Consider the following 13,072-nt stretch of genomic DNA (forward strand, 5'->3'; position numbering starts at 1 on the left):
CAAAAGGTGGGGAAAAGGGAGAAGTGTTGCTTGTTGGAGATTTAAATCTGCCAGATGTAGACTGGAGAATCCCTTCTGTGGAATCTCGTGGACCACATCCCAGCTTTTACTGGGTTATTTTAGTTCTTCCTTCATATCCACTATTTTTGTGTTATACGGTTTTTAATATGGTGCTTTCCTTTTCCTTTTTTCTATTCCAGATACAAGGAAGCTTCATGCTGCATCGGCCGGTGTTATGGTTCGCTGGCGTCCCCTCTACGTTCTGGTGGCATCTGGTGGGGGATACACTGGATACAAGCAGTATGAGAACTATAAAGGCCAGCAAAATGAAAGGCTGGGCATAGAAATGCCCCCCAAGCTTGCAAAACCTCTGGAGGTAGGACTTCAGTGAGGCCAGTGAAGGACATGTAAGAAACTGCTGTAATAAAGTAACAGAAGTGCTGGAAGCTCTCTCTCCCACCAACCTAATAGGAAATGGAGTAAGATCTCCTGAGCTTGCTGAATTCCTGGAGATTTAGAGAAGTTTTTCTGTAAATTATTTTCATTAGAATCCATTTTGATTGCCTAACCTATGCTCTTGTTTTTTTTTTTTTTTCCTCAAGAAGCGGCTGACTGGCTGGCTGGAGCGCGGGGGTCAGGAGGGGGCTGGCTTACTGGGTGGAGTATAGAGATCAGGAGAGACTGGGTAGAGCACAGGGGACAGGAGGTGACTGCTGGGTGGCGTGCGGGCGTCAGGAGGTGACTGCTGGGTGGCTTGCGGGGGTCAGGAGGTGGCCTGGCTGGAGCGCGGGGGTCAGGAGGTGGCCTGCTGGCTGGAGCGTGGGGGTCAGGAGGGGGATGGCTTACTGGGTGGAGTATAGAGATCAGGAGGAGACTGGGTAGAGCACAGGGAACAGGAGGTGACTGCTGGGTGGCGTGCGGGGGTCAGGAGGAGACTGGCTACCTGGAGTGTGGGGTCAGGAGGTGGCTAGGCAGAGTGTGGGGGTCATGAGGAGAATGGGTGGAGCACAGGGGATAGGAGGTGGCTGCTGGGTGGAGCACAGGGGACAGGAGGTGGCTGCTGGGTGGAGCACAGGGGACAGGAGAGGGCTGACTTACTGGGTGGAGTATAGAGATCAGGAGGAGACTGGGTAGAGCACAGGGAACAGGAGGTGACTGCAGGGTGGCGTGCGGGGGTCAGGAGGAGACTGCTGGGTGGCGTGCGGGCGTCAGGAGGAGACTGGCTGCCTGGAGTGTGGGGTCAGGAGGTGGCTATGCAGAGTGTGGGGGTCATGAGGAGAATGGATGGAGCACGGGGGACAGGAGGTGGCTGCTGGGTGGAGCACAAGGGTCAGGAGGAGACTGGCTGGAGCATGGGGGATAGGAAGTGGCTGCTGGATGGAGCACAAGGGTCAGGAGGATGCTGGCTGGGTGGAGCATGGGGTCAGGAACTGGCTGGCTGGCTGGACTGTAGGGGTCAGGAGGTGGCTAGGCGGAGCATAGTGGTCATGAGGAGAATGGGTAGAGCAGGCGGGACTGGAGGTGGTTGCTGGCTGGCTGGGTAGGATGCAGGGGTCAGGAGGAGGCAAGCTGTCCTGTCCTTCCTGCTCAGTGAAGTACATAAGCTTGCACAAGTATAAGAACAACTTTATTTACTATTGATTTTTTATGTATGTGGAATTTTTTACTCAATTAAGAGGGGATAAAGTGGGTCTGCTGCCAGTTTGAAGCAGATAAAAGCTGAAAAGGCTCAGAGTTTACAGACAAGTGTTGCTTCATCAGAAGTGAGCGAGGGTTGTCCAGTTGCAATACCAATGAGAGGGTAAGCGGTCTCTACAGGAGAGCCTGCCTGGCATCACCATGAAGAAATAGCTTTTTCTTTGTGTTTTTATTTAAAACAATGGTATAGAATTGCCTCTCTTTCTGGTAGTGTGTGAATGCTTTTCAGGATGGAGGGTGTTTCCTTGTCTCCAGGATGTGAGTTTCTGGGAATCACCCGTAGTGCTTAAGGACCTTGATTAGCAGCATAAAGTGTAATGTAATTTTCTTCTTATTAAAGCCTGCTCATTTCTGGGCTTTCAGTCTCTGCTCATGTGGGGCTCAGGTAATCATCAGCCTTCTTGTGACACTTGTAGGTTTTTTCCAGGCTTTTTCCATTCCTTGTGCAGTTATCAGTCCCAGTGAAGGTCTTTGGCTGGGAGACATTGACCAGCACTCGTGAGAGCTGGTAGAAATGGGCTCTAGGGCTGACCTACTGATGTACAATGGCTAGGTCTCCCTAGTTTAAGCACAAGAGTTGGTAATGGAGCTCTTATGTACTTGCTAAAAGCTGTGCTGCTGTCCTGTCTGATTTCTTTCTTCTCTCACCTCTAAGAGGATGACGAGCCGAAGAATACAAATCTGGAAGACGAGGTGCTTTTGTTTGTCTCAGACTTGCAGGCAAAGTTGTTTCAGAAGGAAGTCTGAGAGGTGATACTAAATGAGGCTGGAAGATTTGGAGGGCAATAGTTGAATTTCATTATTTGTACGCTGGCTTTCCATGTTGTTCAATACAAAAAGCAGTTGTTATAAGACAATACAAACCATAAACCCAACTAAAACTGATGACAGCCAACTGGTTTGATAGCCCAGGCTCTGTGTCTGCTGGGGATATGGAAGCAGCATTCAAAGGCCCTGGGGAGTAGAAATTCTGGTGATCTTTCAAGTCTGACACCCAGTGGCCAGATTTGTTGGGTTATGGAAGGAGCCCTGGTGCAGGGCCCCTGGTCCAGGACTTTCGCTACAATTCCTGGACTGGGCACGTTATTAATGTAGGTGTGCCTTGGGCTTGAATAAGTTGGGAAATAGTGAGAGTGTTTGGGGCTGATTTTGTTGCAGGTTGTTACTGACATCTGTAGTACTGCATCCTTACTCCTTCAGCCTCTGCTGAAAGATTTGAGTTGTTTTGGATCCTGCTCTTGGCTGTGTTGTGTGACTATCTAGACATCCTCTAGTTCACCATAAGAACATCATACCATACTAGGTCAGGCCAAAGGTTCATCAAGCCCAATATCCTGTTTCCAACAGTGGCCAATCCACGTGCAAGTACCTGGCAGGATTCCCAAGTTCAATAGATTCCTTGCTATTCATCTCTGGGATAAGCAGTGGATTTCTCCAAGTCCATCTTAATAATGATTTATGGACTTTTCTTCCAAGAACTCGTCTAAACCTTTTTTAAATGCAGCTTCACTAACAGCTTTCACCACATCCTTTGACAATGAATTCCAGAGTTTAATTATGTGTTGAGTAAAAACATATTTCCTCCTATTTGTATTAAATGTATTACCTAGAAACTTCATTGAATGTACTTTTTGAAAGAGTAAACAACCAATTCACATTTACCATTCCACTTCACTCCTTATTTTATAGGCCTCCCTCTATATCTCCCCTCAGCTGTCTCTTCTCCAAGCTGAAGGGTCCTAACTTCTTTAGGCTCCTCATAGGAGAATAGTTTCATCCCCTTTATCATTTTGGTTGTCCTTTTCTAATTCTGCTATATATTTGTTGAGATGCAGTGACCAGAATTGCACACAATACTCAAGAGGCGGTTACAATCATGGAGAGATACAGAGGCATTATATTCTCTGTTTTATTCTCCATTATTTTCCTAATAATCCCTAGCATTCTATTTGCTTTCTTGGCCACTGAAATATACTGAGTAGAGGATTTAACCGTATTATCCACGATGACACCTAGATCCTTTTTCTGAATGACTCCGAATGTGGAACCTTGCATGGTGTAGCTATAATTTGGGTTACTCTTCCCTAAGTGCATCACTTTGCCCTTGTCCATATTAAATGTCATCTGCCATTTGGATGCCCAGTCTCCTAGTCTTGCAAGGTCCTCTTACACTATCCTCTTGTGATTTATTAATTTTGTATCATCAGCAAATGTGATGACCTCATTCCCATCTCTAGGTCAATTATGAATGTTAAAAATCAGCAGTCCTAGTATAGATCCCTGGGGCACTCCACTTTTCACCTTTCTCAATTGAGAAAATTAAATATTTAGCTCTGCTCTCTTAACCAGTTCTCAATCCACAATAGAACATTGCCTCTTATCCCATGACTTTTTAATTTCCGGAAGAGTTTCTCATGAGTTACTTTGTCAAACACTTTCTGAAAATCCAGATAACCCTTATCTACATGTTTATTCATGCCTTCAAAATAATGTAGCAGATGGGTGAGGCAATACTACCCTTGGCTAAATCTATGCTGACTTTGTCCCATTAAACTATGTCTGTCTATGTGTTCAGTAATTTAGAATACTTTCAAACATTTTTCCTGGGATTGAGGTCAGGCTTACTGGCCTGTAGTTTCCTGGATCATCCCAGGAACCCTTTTTAAAAACTGGAGAGTGGGCAATGTAATGCCAATCTTCAGGTACTATAGCTGATTTTAATGAGTTTATAAATTACTAATAGGTCTCCAATTTAATTTCTCATTTTTTTAGCACTCTAGGGATTATACCCTCTGGTCCAGGTGATTTGCTATTCTTTTGTTTGTCAATTTCCCCTATTACACCTTCCAGTACACTGAGATTTATGTGTTCTACAGAATAATCACCTTTGAATATCATTTCTGGCATGGGTATATCTCTTACATCTTCCTCAGTAAAGACCAAAGCAAAAGAATTTATATAAGCTCTCTGCTATGGCTTTGACCTCCTTTAATGCCCCTTTTACTCCTTGATTTTTTAATGGTCCAACTGACTCCCTTGCAGGTTTTTTTTGCCTTTGAAAGTACTTGTTGGTCAGTCTTATCGTATCCTCACACTACACACAGGCCGATACAGAAAAACGTGCGGGAGAGCGGGCAAGTGCAGGCCACTCTCCTGAGCGCGCGATTCAGGAGGGTGGCCTATGCAAATTAGGGCCCGCGGTAAAAGGAGGTGCTAGGGACACTAGTGCGTCCCTACCGCCTCCTTTTTGACAGGAGCGGTGGCTGTCAGCGGGTTTGACAGCTGATGCTCAATTTTGCCGGCGTCTGTATTCAAACCTGCTGACAGCCACGGGTTCGGAAAATGGATGCCGGCATAATTGAGCGTCCGTCTTCCAACCCGCGGGCCACGGGCCGATTTTTTTAATTTTAACTTTTTTTTTACTTTTGGAGCCTCCGACTTAATATCGATATGATATTAAGTCAGATGGTGCACAGAAAAGCAGTTTTTACTGCTTTTCTGTACACTTCCCCGGTGCTGGCCGAAATTAATGCCAGCCTTTGGGCAGGCGTTAAATTCTGAAAGTAAAATGTGCGACTTGGCTGCACATTTTACTTTCTGTATCCCGCGGGAATAACTAATAGGGCCATCAACATGCATTTACATGTTGCGGGCACTATTAGTGTCCGGGGGGTTGGATGCACATTTTTGACGCGCTATTACCCCTTACTGAATAAGGTGTAAAGCTAGCGCGTCAAACGTGCATCCAAACTTGGGCTAACAGTGCGCTCCAGTGCAGCGCACTGTTAGCCTGACAGTTTGGATACAGTGCCAGTGCCAGTGATCAGTGTGATTTTTAGGGGCATTGGTAAAAGTGAAATATCCTTTTGCTAGTTTATAAAAAGATATAATTAATTCTGCCAGAATCAACTGATAGAATATCAGCATTGTTTTATTTAAATGATGATGTCCATGGTACCTTGCTGGACACAGGTGGTGTGTGTGTTTGTTTGATTAATGGTGTTTGTGAGCTGTATTCCTGATGTGGGCGGCTGCTTGCTGTTTTCCAGCCTTTCTGGCCTTTTAAGATGAAAAAAATCAATGATGCTAGATTCAACGCTATAGCTTGTCTCAGTAATCGCCTGAAATCCAACTTCCTGCCTGATTCTTTCCTCTCGCAAAGATCTCTTTATACCACAACCTTCCAGAATGTAGTAAAATCTAATGCAGAAAGGGATTGAATTAGCTTGAGCAGGGTAGCTTCTAGCCACAATTGTCAAGGACAGTTTAGCTCCTTTGTAATTGCATTGATGGTTGGTGTTAGGTTCGTACGTTTTTAACTACCGATAATTTAGCCCCTATGTATGTTGTGGCCAATGCCCTTGCACAAAATTTCCATTAAAAAAAATCTTAGGGAGTTTCATCACCCAAATGCGGCTGCTTTAGGTGGATGAGGCGGAACGAGGGGAAGTCAAGAGGCTGAGGAGGATTTGCGGTAGAGAGGAACCGAGAGACGGCTTTGCAGAATGGAGGGAGGAGGAGCCCGGCTGGGACGGATTTGCAGCAGGTAGAGGAGGCGGGGTGGGTCGTGTCCTGGGCTGGGGCCGGATCTGCGGGTTGGAGAGGAGGAGGCGTGGCCGGGATTGCAGCAGGGGAAAGGAGGCGTGTCCCAGGCTGGAGGCGGGTTTGCAGCAGGGAAAGGAGGCGTGGCCCAGGCTGAAGGCGGGTTTGCAGCAGAACGGAGGCGTGGCCCAGGCGGGTTTGCAGCAGGGATAGAAGGCGTGACCGGGCAGGGGGCGGGTTTGCGGCAGAGCGAGAGGCGGCTCCGGAGCCGGATGACGTTGGGCCCGGCCGGGCTGGAGTGGACTATTCGCGGGGACATGGTGCGGTACCGCAGTCCGCTTCTGCCCCCGCCACATACGAGCACCCGCTTCAGTCTCCGCGGTGTGAGGTTGCGAGTTCGCCGGAGTCGCGGCCGGCCCGAGGATGCTGCCGAGCCGGCTCGATCTGTGCCGAAAGCCCGCTTCAGGTATCCGACTGTGAGCTCGTCTGTTGCCCGCCTCCGTGCTGCAAAGCTCCGGGGCTCGTGCAGTCAGTCTCCGGTGGAAGGTGTGAGCGGCCTGCGGTGCGGGGAAGGGGGAGGTGCCTGGGTTGCACAGATCTACAGCACGGGAAGGGAGTGCTATAAAGATTGTCAGCTGTCATTGAGTCACCCATGAAAAGGAAGTGCCCAGGCTGGCAAGGTCTGGGCTAAGTAAAACGGGCCACGCATTTTCCGGTAAAGAATAAATTGAGCAAGAGTCTAATATGGGTTTTTAAAGAGGAGACTGAAAAAGTGGAGAGAAATGGGTAAATGCAATCGTTGTTCTTTCAAAAAGTGCAGACTAGGAGACATTCAATAGGAAAAAATATATTTTTTTACTCATTGCATAATTAAGGTCTGGAATTCATTGCTGAAGGATGTGATGAATGCTGTTCATGTCCTGGGTTTAAAAAAGATATGGATAAGTTCTTGGAAGAAAAAAAACAAAACCATTAAGGTAGACATGGGGAAATTCACTACTTGTCCCTAGGATAAGCAGCATGAATTATATCGATCTTTTGAGATCCTGCCAGGTACTTGTGACCTGGATTGGCCACTGTTGGAAACGGGATACTGTGCAGGACTGGGGTGTCTGTGGGATGCAGAGAAGGCTGATACCATTGTGTGTGATTCTGCAGGTTGCAGTTTCCACAGCTGGCATTGCGACGGAGGTTGGGCCAGCTGAACTGTATGTCTAGGCCCACCCTGAAACTCCGTTCTTGGCCTTTGACAATCCTCTATTACCTTCTGCCCTTCGCTGCTCTTAAACCATTGGCTAGAGTAGGATGGAGGCCAACAAGCAGGGTAAGTATTTTTCTGGGCTTTGTATGTTATTTTTGTGCTGATAGTGTAAATGCACCACTGCTACTGAGAATGGTAATTCATCATTCAGGTACTGCAACAGAAAATCAGGCATAATGGTAAAGGAGAAAAACACAAGAACAGCATTACTACTACAAATGATAGTACCAAATGATTATTCTGTGCTACATATGAAGAGACAAAAGATACAGAAATAGTCCAAATTGGCTTGGATGCCACAGACCTGGTTAAAAAGAACTTGCAAATGCTCCTTGATATGTTGGCTGTAATTATTACACCCTATGAACCGCAGAAAGAAGCTCTCTTTGGCACAATGCAAGTATAAAGACAAGCATTAGCAGTAGATCTGATTGATGGAGATTTTTATCAAAAGTTTATGAGCGATGTTTGTTCCTATCATGGTGTGTGCAAAACCCATTTGGAGAGATTGTACAAGTGGTTCAGTATTGAGGTATGGGAGGAAGAAAGAACCTGGGGGAAGGGAGTTTTTTTTATTGTGGTGTGGGAGCTCTGGATTCTGGAGAAGAGGATGGTGCAGGGGATTTTGAAATGAAGTGGGAGAGGAGAGCGGAGGTGGGTGTTAGGCTCCATTTTACTGGTATACCTGAAGACTAGCAGAGAACTTTGGATATTATCATTGCAGTCATTAGGCTCCATATTGCCTTTCTTGTCTTATTTTCAAAGCTAAAATGTGATTTTACAGAGAAGATCAGTCAGGAAATCATCTGAAGAAAGTTGCAGCTAGTGCTTCACCTTGAATGGTTTGCTGAGCTATAAGTGCACAATCACGTTGACATACTTTTTTTTTTTTTCTCAACCACTGTATAAATACAGTAGTTATAAACTAGAAAAACCTGCAACTTTGTGGTGGGAGAGAAGGCTACAAGTTGAGATACAGGTGTCATCTGTCTTTTTGTCTTTTCAAGGTTTCCTTATACAAATCTGTCCCGACACGACTCCTGTCACGGGCCTGGGGCCGACTCAACCAAGTGGAGCTGCCAACATGGCTCCGGAAGCCAGTCTACAGTCTGTACATCTGGACATTTGGTGTCAATATGAAGGAAGCTGCTGTTGAAGATCTTCACCAGTATCGAAACTTGAGCGAGTTCTTCCGGAGAAAACTGAAACCGCAGGCACGGCCAGTCTGTGATTCACACAACATGGTTAGCACAGGGAGGTGGGAGTGGGGGTGGCAATGCACTGTGTGAGGAAGGAGGACTTGTCCGTGCATCATATGGCGTGGGGCATGGACCGGACAGCTGAGAGGAGGTGCCCTTCGTGGTGGGATTGGTGATCTGTTTATGCTCTGTGCTTCAGATTAGCCCCTCCGATGGAAAGATCCTGCATTTTGGCCGAGTGAGAAACTGTGAGGTGGAGCAGGTGAAAGGTGTGACATACTCGCTGGAGAGCTTCCTGGGACCACAGAGGACTGACAGCAAGTGTAAGCCATTCAGGACTCTCCAGCTTTCTTGAACGTTTGGTGGTTGGAATGGAATGAGTGCTGAATTTGTCCTGTATCCCCAGTGCTGCTCTGGTTTTGTAGGGGCGTGCTGGACCAGAAACAGCTGCAGTTGGATGCAGAAAGAGTGCAAAGTTTGGGGAGGGAGTGGTGAGAGAATGGGGTGGGAGGGGAGAGGAATCTGGCCACTATGGGCAGCAGCCTTCCCCCAACAGCTCCCAAGAGTGAGATAATGATGCAACAAAAAACAGATTTATTTCTACCAAGTGCTTATGACTTGAACTGGCCATATTGGAGACAGGATGCTAGGCTTGATGGATTTTGGTCTGACCCAGCATGGCACTTGATTTATCCAAATTTGATTACTCGGGAGACCATCAAGGCAAGGTACAGTCTTAAAAATCACAACTTACTGACTGATGAGAGGGGATTTGGGGATAAAAAAAATATTTTTTTTTTCGTATGTACCATATATGTAGCCTACATGGGCTAATTAAGTTGTAAAAACCTTCAATAAAACCTTTAAATTAAAAAACAAAATCACAACTTACAATATCCTTATGCTAAATCAGTAAAAAAAAAAACTAGTTGTTCTTAAGTGTATGGTGGCTGGGATCATAGGTTGAGGGAGGACGGAGAGTCCGGACCATGTGCACAAGAATGGGGACTGGGAGTGGGGGGAAGACCAGAATTCTGCCATTTATGTGGTATTTTTGTGTCAAAGTTGTTAACTATTTCCATCTTTTTATTTGCAGGCTCATTGAGAAATTCCTTCCAAGAGCAATTGGTCAGCCAGGAGGGGAATGAGCTCTATCACTGTGTCATCTACCTGGCACCAGGGGACTACCACTGCTTCCACTCGCCCACCGACTGGAGCGTGCACCACAGGCGTCACTTCCCAGGTAATCCACTGCTGCAAATTTACCTTTTCTCGAACGCCCTCAGAGGAGTCGAAGCTCTTACTAAAGGCGTTTCCCCCATGGGTTGAAATTGTGAGCTGAAATGTGAGTCACGGTTTCTTAATGTACAGGCTAAAAAAATGTTTAACTCGCGATGCAGTAAGCTAATGTTGTGGTGATGCGTCGGGAGTTCAAACAGTGCTCTGACTGGAGAACGTGCACACAGACCCGAGCTCGGCACAGGCTGAATGCATATTTTAAACTCATAGGGAGGGGTGGGAGGAAGTCTCAGCTGTGTTTTATGTGCACATACAATTTGATTCCAGCACAGAAAGCATGTTTATGTGCAGATTTGTCTGTGCAAAGCAGGTTTTCTGCACATAAATCCTGTTTACAGGTCCTGGTGTCAGAACTTCAGCTTCTGCCCATAGACTGACACAACAACTGGAAACCTTGCTCCACCTCTGACCAGGAGTAAAATTTCCAGCGCTAAGAAAACTGAATTAAGCCAGTTCACCTCTGTGCATTGGGGGGGCGGGGTAATAGTTAATGCCTTCATGCAAGGGCACTAAGCAAGATGCATAGTACATTCATAAGATCATAGAAAAATATGTTCCCTGTACGTACCTGGATCAGTCCAGACCGTGGGTTATGTCCCCAATCCAGCAGATGGAGTCAGACCAAGCTTTGAGGGGGCGTCACCATATATACCACTACCCCCTCTGCAGGAGTTCAGTATCTTCTGACTCCAGCAGATGCGAGTAGGGTAACCTGGGGTTCCCCCATTGGAATAGGTTTTCTCTGTGCCTTTTTACCCTGTTTAATTTCTCTTTGGCCTCTGCCTATTGTTTTTCTTTGGATCAAGTTTTGTAGTTAAAAAAAAAAAAAAAAGTTGTCGATTTGTGGGGAGGTGTTTTTTTTTGCATCTTTGCTTACCCTCTGTGTCTTTCCTCTTATCTGGACTTCGATTTGGCCGGGGTAAGTTTGTTTTTTGGTCTGTGCCTTTCCTTTGCAGCTCCCCAACCTCCGGTGCATCGCGGATGCCCGTGGAGCCGGCCTCTCCGCGCTGATTTCTCTGCCGGCGGCCATCTTGCAGCTCCTCGGGGGCTGCTGTGGCAGGCAGGGAGGACTTCTTTGGCGGGTTGTGAGGCCAGGAGGGCCCCCCCGCGGCATTTTGGTTTTCCTCCGGCGGGTAGTGCAGGCCGACCTCGGCCCCCCCGCGGCGCCGTCTCTCTCCCTCTCTCCCGCGGCCCCCCCGAGGCTTAATTAATTAATTAATTATTATTCTCTTCGCTGCCGTTTCTCCCTGCCACGCGATCCCGATGCCGCGGCCGTCTCGCTGCTCGGCCTGCGGCGAGCCGGGGTCTCGCATTTCTCGGGAGGGCATCTGCGCTCGGTGCCTTCCCGGGGGGGAAGGCACCTCGCAGTCCCTCGCCGATTTTGCCTTCCTTCCTAGTTTGCCCGGGCAGCGTGGGCCGGCCCCTCCCCCATTCCTGGCGGGAATGGCGGCCATCTTACACACCCAGCGCCCTGAGGGGACTCAGGGAGCGCTGGAGGATAGGGAGGCTGTTGCGGTTTCTCCCCCGACCCTGGTACCGGAACCGGGTCTGCAGGGACAGGGTACCACGGCCTCTCCTCCGTCCGGAGCCCCCTCGGGCAGACCGGGCTTTTCTCCAGAATTTATTCTGCTTATGCACACGGCATATTTGCAGGGGCTGGACACGCCGGCGGAACCTCCCCCGGCTAAGGTACCCCGCACGTCGACTTCTGCGCCGGCCCCCCCCGTCTTGACGGGAGTGGGGGCCCCCAACCCCCCCGTTCGGGTCCGGCCTCCCCCAGGACCGGTGGGAGTGGCAACCGGACCAGCGGCTCCTGACCCTGATGTTACGGACTTGGGCCTAGCGGACTCCACGCCGGAGGGGGAAGATCCGCGCACGCTGCGTCTCTTCCAGAGGGAAGAACTGGATGACCTGATCCCGCTGATTATTCAGGAGTTGGACCTGGACCCTCCACCGGACCCGCCCGCGCCGGTGGTAGCGCCCCGCGGTTGTCACCTCGTCGAAGAAGGGGGGATCCGGTCCTGGCGGCTCTTCGTCCGAGGGCCCGGGCTTTTCCCAACCACGAATCTTTCCTCCAGCTTCTCACTAGGGAGTGGGACACCCCGGAGGCTTCCCTGAAGGTCGGACGTACCATGGAAAAGCTGTATTCTCTGCCTGAAGATTTCCTGGATCTCATAAAGGTGCCAAAGGTGGACTCCGCGGTGTCGGCAGTCACGAAGAGGACGACGATCCCAGTGACGGGAGGAGCGGCCCTGAGGGACACGCAGGATCGCAAGTTGGAAGTTTTCCTTAAAAGGGTCTCTGAGGTCTCCGCGCTGGGGATGCGAGCAGCGATGTGCAGTTCCCTTGCCCAGTGGGCAAGCCTTCTCTGGGTACAACAACTTCTCACGTCCCAGGCCCTGCCTCCCGAGGAGGCCGCCCAGGCGGATAGGCTGGAGGCGGCGGTGGCGTACGGGGCGGATGCCTCGTACGACCTGTTCAGGGTGCTGGCACGATCCATGGCTTCGGTTGTGGCGGCCAGATGTTTGCTGTGGCTTCGCAATTGGGCGGCGGATACGTCCTCCAAGTCGAGTCTGGGTTCCCTGCCTTTCAGGGGTAAGTTCCTCTTCGGGGAGGATTTGGATCAGATCATCAAGTCCCTGGGGGAAAATGCGGTGCATCGGCTGCCAGAGGACAGATATCGATCTTCTAGGGCGTTTTCGTCATCTCGGACCAGAGCCAGGGCACAACGCCGCTACAGGTACTACAGACCGACGGCCTCCAGATCCTCCGCCCCCAGGTCTCAGCCCTGGTCGCGCTCCTTTCGCGGGCGCCGGCCCGCGCGCCCCACCCCCGGGGCGGGTCACCCCTCTCAAGTCCTCGCAGTGATGTCAGGCTCGCCCACTCCGCCGTCCCCAGGATTGGGGGCTGGCTGGCGTGGTTCTACCAGGAGTGGGCGCAAATTACATCAGACCAGTGGGTCTTGGACACCATAGAACGCGGCTACGCATTGGAGTTTGTCCGCGCTCCGCAGGGAAGGTTCATCTTCTCCCCCTGCGGATCGGGACCCAAGCGCAGGGCGGTGCAGCGGACG

General features: G+C 49.4%; 1 protein-coding gene across 6 annotated transcripts in view; it reads left to right on the forward strand.

The window, feature by feature from the left end:
• Window positions 1-13,072, forward strand: part of PISD (phosphatidylserine decarboxylase) — a 73,166-nt gene that overhangs the window by 21,223 nt on the left and 38,871 nt on the right. For 2 of the 6 annotated variants that reach the window (XM_029571614.1, XM_029571610.1), the window contains exons 1-5: window positions 5,423-6,706; window positions 7,399-7,564; window positions 8,509-8,745; window positions 8,900-9,023; window positions 9,797-9,943. In XM_029571614.1, the coding sequence (XP_029427474.1) occupies window positions 6,513-6,706; window positions 7,399-7,564; window positions 8,509-8,745; window positions 8,900-9,023; window positions 9,797-9,943 (868 nt within the window). In that variant the 5' untranslated portion in view covers window positions 5,423-6,512. Of the gene's footprint in view, window positions 1-200; window positions 377-1,088; window positions 1,802-5,422; window positions 6,707-7,398; window positions 7,565-8,508; window positions 8,746-8,899; window positions 9,024-9,796; window positions 9,944-13,072 lie in introns of those variants that run through there. The other 4 variants (XM_029571612.1, XM_029571611.1, XM_029571615.1 and 1 more) reach the window with 3 other exon arrangements.

The sequence above is a fragment of the Rhinatrema bivittatum genome, chromosome 11, assembly GCF_901001135.1.
Source record: "Rhinatrema bivittatum chromosome 11, aRhiBiv1.1, whole genome shotgun sequence".
Classification (NCBI taxonomy): Eukaryota; Metazoa; Chordata; class Amphibia; order Gymnophiona; family Rhinatrematidae; genus Rhinatrema; species Rhinatrema bivittatum.